Source organism: Barbus barbus (genome assembly GCF_936440315.1).
Source record: "Barbus barbus genome assembly, chromosome: 11".
In the NCBI taxonomy this organism is placed as follows: domain Eukaryota; kingdom Metazoa; phylum Chordata; class Actinopteri; order Cypriniformes; family Cyprinidae; genus Barbus; species Barbus barbus.
Window position 1 is genome coordinate 32,013,405 of NC_136739.1, and position 14,983 is coordinate 32,028,387.

The 14,983-nt window shown below is 41.5% G+C and overlaps 1 protein-coding gene across 1 annotated transcript in view; it reads right to left on the minus strand.

The window, feature by feature from the left end:
• The window catches only part of LOC306877461 (rho GTPase-activating protein 6-like), a gene marked incomplete at its 5' end in the record, with an annotated part of 46,017 nt that extends 34,166 nt beyond the window's left edge, over positions 1-11,851 (minus strand). The window contains one exon of the mRNA XM_079429227.1: positions 11,405-11,851. Coding sequence (XP_079285353.1) covers positions 11,405-11,851 — 447 coding nt within the window. The remainder of the gene's footprint in view (positions 1-11,404) is intronic.
• Positions 11,852-14,983: the final 3,132 nt, after the last annotated feature.

The following is a 14,983-nucleotide window of genomic DNA, read 5'->3' on the forward strand; positions in this document are numbered from 1 at the left end:
GTATCCCTTCGGGCAGGTACTCTTCAGATTTTGGTAGCCCGAAAATTAATAAAATAAAGACCATAAATGTCAATCAAAAACATTTTCAATACACAAATATCAAGGAAAGAGTTTTATTTGACTATTTACAAGGTATCTGCAGAATTCTTAATTTAAGGCAATTTGAAAAATTATTTCTTATACCATTTAACGTATTTAAAACTGTCTAAGGCCTTAAAAACTCTTCAGTTTATTCGTATCAAATTTAAGGACCCGTGGGAGCAATGTTCCCTCTAATTTGTTTTCTTGCTGAGCAAAACTTTTCTCTATTGGCCGGACATTTCTGTCACCTGAGCAAAAGCATTCTTTATACCAGACCTGTACAGCATGCACACACAAAAGTGTGTAACTTTGAACTTTAATGTGCTATTTATATTTGATTTGACCCTTGATGTAACTAAATGATGTATATTTTAGGTTAGCTGAGAATTTTTTTTTACTGAACAATACACTGCATAATTACATAATTTTTTTTAAAGAAGTTTCTTATGCTCATCAAGGCTGTATCTATTTAATAAAAAACACTGAATATTATTTCACAAAATAATATTGTGAAATATTATTGCAATTTAAAATAAATGTTTTCTATTTTAATATACTTTAAAATGTAATTAATTCCTGTGAAGCAAAGCAGTATTTTCAGAGTCACACGATTATTTAGAAATCATTCTAATACGCTGATTTATAATCAATGTTGGAAACAGATGTACTGCTTTTTTATTTTATTTTATTATTTATACTGTATTTTTTGGGACCCGTGATATTTGAAAAAAAATAAAAAGTTAAAAAGAACAGTGTTTAGATAATATTGTAACACAAAATCTCTATTTTGACTATTAAAAAGTTTGGGGTCAGACATTTTTTTCTTTCTTTTAAAAAAAAAACGTTTAAAGAAAGTTCAATAAACTTTATTCAGCAAGGATGTGTTAAATGGATCAAATTGATAGTAAAGACTTCTATTGTTAGAAAATATTTAACATTTTGAATAAATGCTGTTCTTTTAAAATTCTTATTAATCAAAGAATCAAAGAAAAAAAGAAACACAGGTTCCAAAAACAATATGCAGCAGCACAACAGTTTCAACACTGATAATAAATCAGCATATTATTATGATTTCTGAAGGATCATGGCACACTGAAGACTGGAGTAATGATGCTGAAAATACAGCTCTGATCACAGGAATAAATGCTATTTTAAAGTATAGGTATTACAATAGGAAACCAATATTAGAAATTGCAATAATATTTCACTATATCACTGTTTTTTCTGTATTTTTTAAATGAATACAGCCTTGATGAGCAAGAGACTCAAAGTCAAAGGTCAATTATTTATCAGGTTTATAATATAGCCCTAACATAATATATTACCAAAACAAACTATTTAAACTGATAGAATAGAATAGAAACTGAAGCAAAACTTAAGCTGAGATCTGTAAGTTAAATATAAAAGCGTGAACATATGAATTCTTCTATATCTGTCTAAACATGGTTATGAAGTACAGTTTGTACAATACTCTTGTGTGTGACTGAACATGTTTCAGAGTTTTGTTACCCATCCTCCGTTATTTCCAGCACTTAATCAAGCCACTCTTCTTTAATACATGAGGACGTTTTATTTCATTTCATTTTATTTTATTTTATTTTATGTCATTGCGTTTGTGTTGTCTCTCATGTTGAGTGCACCGCAACCATTGAATTATTCAGTTTCTACAGCGACTCATTTGGTGCATCGTTCTCTTTCTATGAAACCTGTAAACCGCATTCACCGGCTCTAACTCTGTCGTGACATCAGCTCTACAGCAGTTTGCCCGAGCATTGCTATTCTTTCCCTTTTACTGGCGGCATTTAATCAAATGGCTTCCCAACTCATTTTTGTGTGTGCGAGAGGCACATTATTTCTCTTGCACTGCGTGGGAACCCTGTATTTAAGGCCCGTCGGGCAGGGCAGTGATACATTTTGGTAGCCCGACTGGAAAACACAGTAGCCCCGGGACGTCGGGCTAGCGATTTTGCGAGCCCTGATCACATTCCTGATCTTTGCAAAGCTACTTCAAAAAAATAGCACTTTCACAACACCTTGGTATTTCCTGGCACTTCAGACATGTGTGAGATTAATGCCACTTTAATTTACCCTGAACATTTAACACATCTTGACAACAGGTTGCACTTCAGAAAGTCCCATTCACTGAACTGCACATTATTTAGTCATTAAAGCATGCAAATGCAATTTTTCAATCAGCTGACAATGACAGCAACAATGCACATCCATTTTGGTCTCCTATTATCCTCATCCCATTGTGCACTTTACTGCATTGAATTAGTCATTTTTCTACGGTTTCCAGTGGAATTTAGTGTTAAGTTCAATGGTTTGAGGATGATACGTTTATTAAAGTCAGGATCAGCAGCTAAACCACTGTATGAGTTCAATATCTTCAGTTGTCTTTAGGGTTAGTATTTTATATCTGTATTGGATTCTGCAGTGGAGGAAAGCGGATATTCCATGAAGACTTCCATGCTGTCTGCTGCTGAAACCCTGAGGCTGGCAAGAGTCACGCCAAGTCATCTGTCTTCATCCTACCAGCGCTGTCTGCTGCCTTCGACAAGCTGAACCACTAGATCCTCCTGTCCACACTCTCTGCGTGTCTGATCTTCAATCAACCAAACAGAGTTCATGTCACAGCCTTCTTGGTCTCACTCCACTGGTTATCTTCAGCCGACTGCATTAAATTCAAGGCTTTGACGTCAGGCTGTCACTGGAACAGCGCTCTCCTACCTCAATACACTCCTACAGGTCTATATTTCTTCCCATCCTCTACATGGTCAGTAAGCAAGTGTCACTTGGTTTCATCAAAACAGAACCTATACACTGTCGTTCTGTGGTGGATCTGCTGAGATCGTCACAACCTTCAAGAAACTTTCCATAAATTGTTTTTGCTTTTCTCTATTTGTGCATTTTATTTATTTCAGCTCTAGTTTCTATGCAAGCACACTTTTGGAGGGGGTGTGTGGCCAAGTATGGTGACTGTATAAAAGGTTCCTGGAGAAAGATAGACTTTTATTGAAAGACTTCTATTTTGATAGTTTAAAGAGTGCAGTTCCTGATGCATCCAGTAGGAGGTACTATCCTTCTAGTTTTCTGCAGGTTACGTTATTATATTACTGACTGATCAGCGGCATACCTAGAAGTTCCTTCCTGCCTGTGATTTGGATGTTCGTTGGTGTTTTGTGGTTCAAAGTGTTAGTACATGACCTTAAAGTAAGTTTTCTTTGATTTATACATTAAGCTATGTTTGGAGTGTATTACTTAACTTTGTACATTTTGTTTGGGCATGCACGGGCATGTAACTACCCGCGGGTGATTGCTTGATAAGCAAGACGTGCGATGCAATTAATGCTAAATACAGAGTAGTTTACATTGTAATCGATCTGTTAATGTGATGCTGCATACAGATTATCCAGCATTATTGTTCCTTTGATAATGCTATTTGACAACCTGCATTCAGTAATATCTTCCGCTACCAAAGTCATTTCATATGACCAAACTAATAGTTATATAATCTTCGATTGCACATCTCCTGCATATTTAGTGTTTGACTGTTATTTAGAGACAATGAATGTGTATCCATTTATTTTAATACTAATGTTATGTTCTTGTTATTTTTAGACTAATATTCAATACACTTTGGAAAGAAGTTCCTGTCTCCTCATTCTTTGTGTCCTGACCGACACTTCAGGAGTGTATGCTGATGTATAGTTAGAACCAGAGCCTAACAGTCTCCTTTCCTTTTCAACAACTGGTCCTTCGAGCCGGATTAGTGTTCATTCCTGAAACCATGGAGTCCGATGAGGAGATCATTGGGGCAACCAGACCAAAACGCCAAACACGTCCACCCGCCCGACTCCAAGACTTTGAAGTACAGTATGTAAGGGGCAGACCTGTAACTGAATATGCTAGCTCACCTTCCTGGGAGGTACCTTCTCATATGACACCTCTACAATCATCATGGGAGCATCCTGTCTACCTTGATGATGATGCGGCTCCTCGCACAGTCCCTCGGTTGAGACCAAGCTTCAGTTATACAGATCACAGGGAAACCCTCCCTCAGTCATTCATGTCAGCACAGCGGCCCAGTTATCCTGAACCTGAACCCTATAATGAGCTCCAAGCTATTCGCCGAGAGAATGCACAACTGTTGCAATCACAACAAGCCTTCCGTGCTGACCTGATGGAATTGAAAGCAGTTCGTACTGAGTTCAATGAACTTGTAAAAGTTGCCCAAACTCTTAGGGCCGACCTTAGCCTAAGTAAAAGCCATCACAGTCCTCCAGTACGACCAGTCCCCCACTTGCCATCTGATCCTCCCGGCCACATAGATCAGACAGATCAGATGTCGGCTGATGTAGAAGAGGGTTTTGAGCTTCCCCCTTGGCCTGAGCCCGAGCCAGAACTGAGAAGAGGTATGGAGACTTTAAAGTTATCGAAACCTAGCCCCGCTACCTACGAACCAGAGGTACCAAAGTATTCCAAGATTTCCCAGGCTCCCCTTTCACAAGCATATCAACCTTCTCAGTATTATTCTCAAAGCCCAGATGTGCTACCTCCGCCTCCAACACCTCAAGAACTCAGAGAGTTGTTATCCTCAGCTGCACCGCCCTTATATTGGAAACCCTCACGGGCCCAAATTCCAGTTCCCTCTTCCCAACATGGGGCCATACCAGGTCAGGCAAATCGTCCAGCCCCCCCAGTTAAGGTAGAGTCAAATATACCACTTTTAACCCACACCTCAAGATCAGAGTCCGTCTATAGAGGGCCTACCCCTTCTATCCCCAAGTTCAACCGGCCAGATCCAAGCGAGTTCGCCAGACTTCGAATCGCTTTGGAGAATCTGCTTCCTCCAGATGGGACTGAACTTTTTAAATATCAAATACTCGTAGACCACTTAAAGTTGGAAGAAGCTAAGCTGATTGCAGAAGCATTCCTGAATTCCCTTACCCCTTTTACCGACACCATGGTGGCCCTTCATGAGAAGTTTGGTCAGCCCCACCAACTAGCATTGAGGAAAATTGCCAGTGTCCTGGAAGCCCCTGATGTGAAGCGTGGGGATACCATAGCATTCCAGAAATTTGCTCTGCAGGTACAGTCGTTGGTAGGGTTGTTGAAAACTTTGGGATCTGAAGGTGACATTGAGCTGAATTGTGGGTCACATGTTGCCCGTCTTTTGAGCAAGCTTCCTTCTGATCAGAGAGCAGAGTTCCGCCGTCATATGTTCCGGCAACCTGGAACTACACCTACTCTGCATGACCTCTCAAACTGGCTGCGCTATGAAGCGTGGTGCCATGACTTTGATGTTGAGATTGCCTCACGAGGATTTCAAGACCGACAGCCTTCTCGACCTGTACAGAGTAAAAGGACTGTAGCCGTTCTTCATGGGGTTGGAGAGACGCAAAATTTTACTTTCCAGTCTCCTCAGAAAGGTACCACTCAAAAGACAAAACCAATTGAAGTGAAACGGTTCTGTCCCTTCTGTGATAGTACAGAGCATTATTTAAGTCAGTGCAAAGAATTTGCTAAACTCACCACTGACCAGGCCAAAGACTGGATTCGAGACAATAATCGCTGTTGGCGCTGTGCCAGGACTCATCATGCTGCTCAGTGTGACCTGAAGAAGCCCTGCAACCTGTGTCAAGGGAAACATCTTCGTCCTCTTCACAAGGTAAACGTCAGATCCTCCCAAAATGATACAGTCAGTGATGAGAGGACCTGCCTTACCAATTCCTCTCCAGACAGATTTTACCTGGACAAACCCATTGTTGGGAACCGTGCCATGCTCAAGGTAGTACCTGTGCATATTCATTATGAAGACCGTACTTTAGATACCTTTGCACTTCTGGATGACGGCTCTGAGAGAACTATCTTGCTCCCCACTGCTGCCAAAGCCCTCGGCATTCGGGGCACACCGGAAGATCTTCCCTTGCACACTGTGCGACAGGACATTGAAGTTCTTCATGGATCGTCTATCTCCTTCCAAATATCCCCAACCTACAAACCACAAACCCTGTACAAGATTGAACATGCCTTCACTGCGGACAGCCTCAATTTGTCTCAGCAGTCTTATCCTGTGGATCAGCTACAGAAGAAGTATCAACACTTACGTGGTCTTCCCATCCTGCCAGTGAAAGATGCTCAGCCTCTACTATTGATTGGATCAGATCAGCCACATCTCATTACCCCGATCGAACCTGTCAGATTAGGATCTCCAGGTGGACCTGCTGCTGTCCACACACGCCTGGGATGGACCCTCCAGGGCCCTGCCTCATTCATGGGGCGGCCTGCATCCTCCCAACAATGCCTGCTGACATCTGTCCCTCCAACACAAGATGAGCTCTTTAAGAACGTCCAAAGACTCTGGCAGATAGAAGTTGTCCCCCACAGGGATGATAGAGATGTGACTCGATCCAAACAAGATCAGGAGGCTTTAAAGCTACTTGAAACCAAGACCATCCGCACAGAAGTGAACGGCATCCTTCGACTGGCAACACCCTTACTACGCCAGAAGGATATGCCTCAGTTGCACGCCCCTAAGGAGTCAGTCATGCCTAACCTGCGCAGTATTGAGAAACGTTTGTTGAAGGATCCAGTGAAAGCAGAGACCTACAGAGCAGAGATGGAGAAGCTCAAGCAGACAGGAGCTGTCCGGGAAGTAACTAAAGAGACAGCAGACTCTGACAAATGTTGGTATATACCTCACCACCTTGTCAGTCATAATGGGAAATCTCGTGTTGTTTTCAACTGCTCCCACCAATATCATGGGCAGAACCTCAACCAGTATCTGCTGCCTGGCCCTACACTTGGTGCATCGTTACTTGGAGTGCTCCTCAGATTTAGGGAACATCCAGTCGCAGTAAGTGGTGACATCAAGGCGATGTTCCATCAAGTCTGCCTCCTTCCTGATGATCGTCCCCTACTGCGTTTCCTCTGGCGTGATCTGAAAATGGATGAGCCCCCTAAAGTCTTTGAATGGCAGGTGTTACCATTTGGCACTACATGCAGTCCATGCTGTGCCACTTATGCTCTGCAGCGCCATGTGATCGAGCACAGCATGGCTGATGAGTCTATTAGGTTCTCAGTAGAGAAATGTTTTTATGTAGACAACTGCCTTCAGAGTGTGGACACCCCTGAGGCAGCCAGGCACTTGGTTGACAGACTGAGAGAGATGCTTTCCAAAGCTGGATTTGAGATAAGACAGTGGGCCAGCAATGTCCCCGGGGTTCTGAGTCACTTACCCACAGAAGCTCAAGCTGAGAGCCTGGAAATTTGGTTAGCTCAAGATAAGACCGACATATCAGAGTCAACCTTAGGCCTACTCTGGGACTGGCAGACAGATACCCTGTCGTTCAAGCACCGACCTGTAGTGTATGAGGCTCCCACCCTCAGGAACATTTACAAGGTCTTAGCTACTCAATACGACCCCCTGGGACTTCTTTTGCCCTACACCACGCGAGCAAAGGTTATAATCAGGCAGCTATGGAATAAACAACGAGGTTGGGATGACCCAAACTTACCACCAGAGCTCCTGCGGTCATGGCATATCTGGGAGAATGAACTTCAGTACCTGCCAAACCTCACCCTACCTAGGACTTATGTCCCTCCTGAGGTGGAGAAGGATGGTGCCTCCCATGAAGTCCACATATTTTCAGATGCTTCAGAACAGGCATACGGAGCTGTGGCATACTTGAGGACCACGGACAAGAGAGGCCAAGTGTACCTGTCGTTCATGGTAGCTCGATCCCGGGTGGCCCCCAAACGTTCTCATTCAATTCCGCGATTAGAGCTTTGTGGAGCACTTGTGGCCGCGCAGTTAGCTAAATTGCTTCGGAAGGAACTGACCTTGAAAATAGAGACCACAGTGTTATGGACAGACTCTTCCACTGTCCTTACCTGGCTGAGCTCTGAATCCTGCCACTACAAAGTTTTTGTTGGCAATAGAGTCGCCGAAATCCAGGAACTAACAGAAAATTGTTCCTGGCGCTATGTGGATTCTGCTAGCAATCCCGCAGACGACCTCACCAGAGGCAAACCGCTGACTGTCCTTACCGAGATGAACAGATGGTCTCAAGGACCTCCTTTCTTACTCCAAGATCCAGCCAACTGGCCAGTGATGCCAGGTACAGACCCGGCAGATGACCCCACCGAGCTACGGAAGTCTGTCTTCTGCGGCACAACGGCAGTACCACCCCAACCCATTATACCTGATGCTTTGGACTGTCATACTTGGCAAGAACTCCTGGATGCCACTGCCAAGGAAATTCAGGTGAACCCTACCTCTGCTTCCTTTCCTGATGCGGACGATTATCGTCGAGCGGAGATCCTTATTCTTAAACGGGTTCAACAGGAGTCATTCCCCAATGACTATGAACGTTTAGAGAAAGGGAAACCAGTGTCTTCTGAAAGTCGCCTTCTTACCTTAGCTCCTGAACTGGACAAATCTAGTAGTTTAGTCCGAGTGGGAGGTCGCTTGAGGAAAGCTGAGTGCATTGATGAATCTACCTTACACCCCATTGTTTTGGACGCTCATCATCCAGTTACACAGCTACTAATTAAGCATTATGATTGCAAGCTACATCATCCAGGAGCTGAGCGTGTGTTTGCCGAAATCCGGCGCCATTATTGGATTATCCGTGGCCGTGAAGCCATTCGTCGGCACCAGCATAAGTGCTTTGAGTGTCAGCGTTGGAGAGCTCAACCAACTATTCCCAAAATGGCAGACCTGCCTTCCGCCCGTCTCCGTCTCCACAAACCTGCCTTTCACTCCTGTGGTGTAGACTGTTTTGGGCCAATGCTGATTAGAATTGGGAGACGCACAGAAAAACGCTGGGGGATCATCTTCAAGTGTTTAACCACTAGAGCGGTACACTTGGACCTCCTCAATAGCATGACTTCTGATTCCTTCCTAATGGCTCTCAGGCGATTTATAGCACGAAGGGGAACACCAGCAGAACTGTGGTCAGACCAAGGTACGAATTTTAAAGGAGGTGAGAGAGAACTGAGAGAAGCCTTTACTGAAATGGCTCCCGAGTTACAGAAACAGCTTTCTCGTCAAAGGATCCATTTTCAGTTCAATCCTCCAGCAGCCCCACATTTTGGAGGAGTGTGGGAGAGAGAGGTACGATCTGTAAAGTCAGCCCTTCATACCACCGTAGGAACTCAATCAGTTCCAGAAGAAGTCTTGCTGACCGTCCTTTTAGAGGTGGAAGCTATTCTGAACTCCAAGCCTCTAGGTTATGTGTCATCTGATGTTGCGGACATTGACCCAGTGACCCCAAACAGCCTGCTCATGGGGCGGCCAGACGGCTCCTTGCCACAGGTAATCTACCCAGAGTCCGAATTGTTGAGTCGAAGGCCCTGGAGGCATTCGCAGGTTCTAGCTGATAACTTCTGGTCCAGGTTCATCCGAAACTACCTTCCAGGCCTCCAGACACGGCAAAAGTGGCAATCCTCTCTCCCGGACCTAACAGAGAAAATGGTCGTCATGATTGTTGATCCCCAGATGCCCAGGGCTCTCTGGCCTGTTGGGCATGTCATCAAGACGCACCAAAGTTCGGATGGACATGTCAGATCTGCTGATGTGGATATTAAGGGGCAAGTCTACACTCGACCAGTAGCACGCTTAGTGATCCTCCCAACCCTGCCCGAGAGCGGGACCTGTCTTAACTTAGGGTGACCCGGTAAGTCACCTTTTAGTAGGAACAAAGTTGCGCAGCACCTTTGGGGGCGGCTGTATAAAAGGTTCCTGGAGAAAGATAGACTTTTATTGAAAGACTTCTATTTTGATAGTTTAAAGAGTGCAGTTCCTGATGCATCCAGTAGGAGGTACTATCCTTCTAGTTTTCTGCAGGTTACGTTATTATATTACTGACTGATCAGCGGCATACCTAGAAGTTCCTTCCTGCCTGTGATTTGGATGTTCGTTGGTGTTTTGTGGTTCAAAGTGTTAGTACATGACCTTAAAGTAAGTTTTCTTTGATTTATACATTAAGCTATGTTTGGAGTGTATTACTTAACTTTGTACATTTTGTTTGGGCATGCACGGGCATGTAACTACCCGCGGGTGATTGCTTGATAAGCAAGACGTGCGATGCAATTAATGCTAAATACAGAGTAGTTTACATTGTAATCGATCTGTTAATGTGATGCTGCATACAGATTATCCAGCATTATTGTTCCTTTGATAATGCTATTTGACAACCTGCATTCAGTAATATCTTCCGCTACCAAAGTCATTTCATATGACCAAACTAATAGTTATATAATCTTCGATTGCACATCTCCTGCATATTTAGTGTTTGACTGTTATTTAGAGACAATGAATGTGTATCCATTTATTTTAATACTAATGTTATGTTCTTGTTATTTTTAGACTAATATTCAATACACTTTGGAAAGAAGTTCCTGTCTCCTCATTCTTTGTGTCCTGACCGACACTTCAGGAGTGTATGCTGATGTATAGTTAGAACCAGAGCCTAACAGTCTCCTTTCCTTTTCAACAGTGACCCCCCACCTACAATCCCTGCCGGACCTCAGACTCGAACCCACAACCTTCAGGTTACAAGTCCAACTCTCTATCCATTAGGCCACGCCTGCCCAAACATGAAACATGGCATTGCAGTAGTGCTGGCTCCTGCAGGATAAATTGATTGTGAAGTTCCTCAGGACAAAACACTTGATAAATGACTAGACATCAATTTAGTCATTCCAACTATTTTGAATTAGAATTTATGGTACGGTGATCCAGAAATTACCATAAAGTGTCAATCTCAATGCTGAAACTTGGATGCATGCTTTGTCACGATTATGCATCTGATCAGGCATGATATACTGCCAAGACTCATTTAATGAAGATCCAACTTGTTAACTTTACAGATATAAACAGCCGCTTGGTTAAAACTGCCCATATGCACTCTTTAAATTGCAATAAAATCACTGTGAAGTTTACATTTGAGTTCATATTAATTACAAGACTAATTAAACATTTGCATATATGGGAGAGAAAAAAAATGTCACACCACATGACAATTTAAAATGAAATTAAATTAATTAAAAGTCAGTGAAATCATCATCCTTTAGCAATATATATTTAATCAATCATGATGTTTATGAGCATTTATCAACAATGCGTGGAAAAACTCATACTCGAGAAAAGACAGAACAACCTGGATGGCCTGACCAAACAAGCCTCATGATTTATCATTTGCAAACTTCTATTCAAACTCTGTTCAAGAGAGTGAAGCCAAACAGCATCCATGCCAACAAAACATTCATTTTAGTTTGAAATCTTCAGTGCAGACTGTATGTTTTATAATCTTACCTCCGATTTACAGATATTGTGCGAAACAGCATCCGACTGAGGCAACTTTCTTTGAAGCCACTTTCTCGGTGAGAAGATGTTGCTGGAACCAGAGAGATGTAGAGATAAATCCCTGGACGCGTTGCGTTTGCCGCTTCTGTAGTCAAAATGAAGACTGGAGATCGACGAAGCGTCTGAAGATGTGGACAAACTCGACGTAGAAAGACGCGGTTTGAGTCTGGGGTGCGCAGCGAGGCTTTCTGAAGCGCTTTGGCTGTTAGTAAATCCAGCTGTGGAGCTCGAGCTCAGGCAGAATGAGCGATGACCGCTGGCGTCTCCAGGCGTCGCGCAGTTTCTGATCAGCGCAGAATCCAAGCTGCGAGTCTGGTGCAGTTTCCTCTTTGCGAGGGTTTTAGAGCCCGATGAGGAACATGAGAAGACGCTGTTTAGCAAGCCTTGCGCGGACATCCCTGCGATATGAGACACAGACTGACGCCCCAAACACAAACCCCATGTGAACGCGACTGACTGAACAGCTGCCGATGCTTGTCTTTCAATGTATTTTAAAAACAAATTACATTATCTTATCCATCTCTGCTGTATTTGTCAAGGGATGTTTCCACTATTCAAGCCAAAAAGCGCGTCAGTAAAGTTTCTCAACTTCATCTCTGTGAACGATCCCACCCTCTTCCTCCGCCCTGCCTCGGTGTCTCTGAGAAACTGAGGCAACCCTTCACACTTCTCATTGACTGACGGTTTAGTTATAGGTTTTAATTGCGCAATGACTTTCACTGGAATCTAAAAGAATTATAGAATTTCTATGCAACTCAAACTGCCTTTTAGCGCGTCTCGCTCAGTTTGCGCAACATCTATAGGCCTATTCTATAGATTTCTAAAACAAATATGTTTGTAAAATATGTGTAGTAGCCTATTTAAATATATATTAAATTGATACATAATGACTATATTTAAGTTTTCTTTTATTAGTTAATAATTATCTTAACTTAAATTAAGTGCTGATGCAGCCTGTTGCTATGGAACGCCTTTTAAACGCACTGACTGCGGCCCAAATGACACATACACTATGCACTTATACACTATGTAGGCTACTTATGCACTATGTACTCAACTATGTAGCGTAAGCATTTTATAAGGTTATTTTGTCAATAATTGGAGTCTGGTAGACCCTCCCCCTTCGCGACATAATTAAAGCTGCAACAGCCACATTTTATAACCATTTTCAAGGGCTCAAATGTAATTGGACAAATAAATATAATCATAAATAAACTCATAATAAAAAATATAATCATAAATATTTTGAGAATCCTTTGCAGGCAATGAAAACTTTTAAACAGATTGGAGTTGGGTACATTTGTCTTATTTTGCCTAAATATATTTTTTTCATTTAGTACTGCCCTTCAGAGGCTACAGAAGATAACCTTCAAATTAAAAAAGTTTACACCTCCAGCTCTTAATACATGGTTTTTCCTTCTGGAGCATCAGTGAGCGTTTGAACTTTCTGTAATAGTTGCATATGAGTCCCTCAGTTGTCCTCAGTGTGAAGAGAAGGATCTCAAAATCATACAGTCATTGTTGGAAAGGGTTCAAAATACACAAAAATGCTGCAAAACCAAATAATTTGTGGCACCTGAAGGATTTTTCTGAAGAACAGCAGATAGTTTAACTGTTCAGGACAAACAAGGGACTCATGAACAACTATCACTAAACAAAAAACACAGCTGTGGATCATTCAGATAACACAGTATTAAGAATGTTAAGGATGTAAACTTTTGAACGGGCTCATTTTTATAAATTCAACTAGTATTTTCTCTTGTGGACTACATGTAAACATCTTTTATGTGAAATATCTTATTCATAAACAATAACATGCATGTATTTTGTATGATCCCTCTTATTTTGGTAAAATAATTAACATTTTGCAGATTCTGAAAGGGGGATGTAAACTTTTGACCTCAACTGTATATATATATATATATATATATATATGTATATATATATATATATATATATAAGAGACTGGGACTGGTACTACACTTCCTTTAATTCTTGTAGTTACCCAAAGCCTTCAAAAAGTCAAACAGCATGAAGCAGCTTACAAGAAACATTATTAATATGTTTTATATTTTGTTGTTGCGTAAGACCAGAGGTGCCTAAACGTTTTGCTTTGCAGAGCCAAATTCAAACATGATTAAGAAAATAAATGTTTCATTATTTCAAGCTATGTTATATTAAAATGTACTTTTATTTGAGTAATTTTACTTGCATCCGTTACATGTAAATATAAAACAAGAGGTTATAATAAAACATAAGCATGCCTCAGTGGCATGTTTTTTGACTGTTGAATTGCTTAAGTCATTCTTCTTCCTGTCATTCCATTTAAACTTCCAACTCGTGATTGGAAAGGAAGCCAATTCTTCTGAAATGTTTCCAGCCTGTAACTCACTAACAGAGTAACGTTGACTGCTTTGCTTGTTCACCGCAACAGTTCAATGGTCTCCAGAGAAATCAGTTTCAGAAAATATAAGCTTTGGTCACAGTTCTTCACTTCCACACCCAAACGCTGCTTAATTTATACTCACAGCATGTCAACAATCAGTCCCCAAGGGCTGTGCTCATATATATAAACCATTTTTCCCCTTCAGAATAGAGCTATCCATCTTAATTTGAATATCATAACGCTGCACGACTTCATAAAAACTCAGATCAGTCTTCACTATGGGGAAATAGGATGGATGTGACTGCTGGGGAAGACAAAGAAGAAGAAAATAGAGGTTAAAAGCTCCATAGACATAATAAAAGCCATCAAATCTCCCCAAAGAGACAAGACTTTGCGTTAGATCTGCAACATATTATTCCAGAGTTTACATGATACCCCAGAGCTTCCCGACATGGGGTTATTATCTCATTTTAGCACCGGAAAAAGGATCTCCAAAGACCTCTTTTAAAGTCTGTGAATGTAAACAAATAAGGGTGTAACCGAGAGCATGTCAGAAGGTCTCTATACTGTAAATGGATGTATAAGACACATCTATGTTCATAATTGAAATGAGACTCAATGGAGTTACAATTAGAACTCAACTATTGATTGTAGAAGCAGCACTAAATAGTCTGTAATATTCAGACTGAAAATGTACATGTGTTTTTAAATACTTTTTAAATTGTTGTTCCAAATCTGTCTGCATGTTGTTGTTCCGTGAGACTCAAAAGATGTTTAAAAGAATGTTGGATGTTGTAGGTTCAAAACAAAATTGAACCCATAACTTTAGACACTGAGACATTTTTCTAAATATCTTGTTTGACATGCAAATGGACTTCTTATGTGCCAATTTTTTTTATTATTATTTTATGATTTTAAGCAAGAGATAAGAAAGAATGAAAATATGAGTACATGAACAAGATGTGTATTTGCTATTACAGGCCAAACTCTCTATAGCCATTTCAAATTAGAAGCAACCACTGCTTTTTAATCATGATCCAAATGAACTGCGCAGACTCAGGCTCCAAATGAATTGCTACTGCGCAGATGCTGGTGTCTAATGAATCACTATGGCATAGACTCAGGCTCCAAATGATGCCATT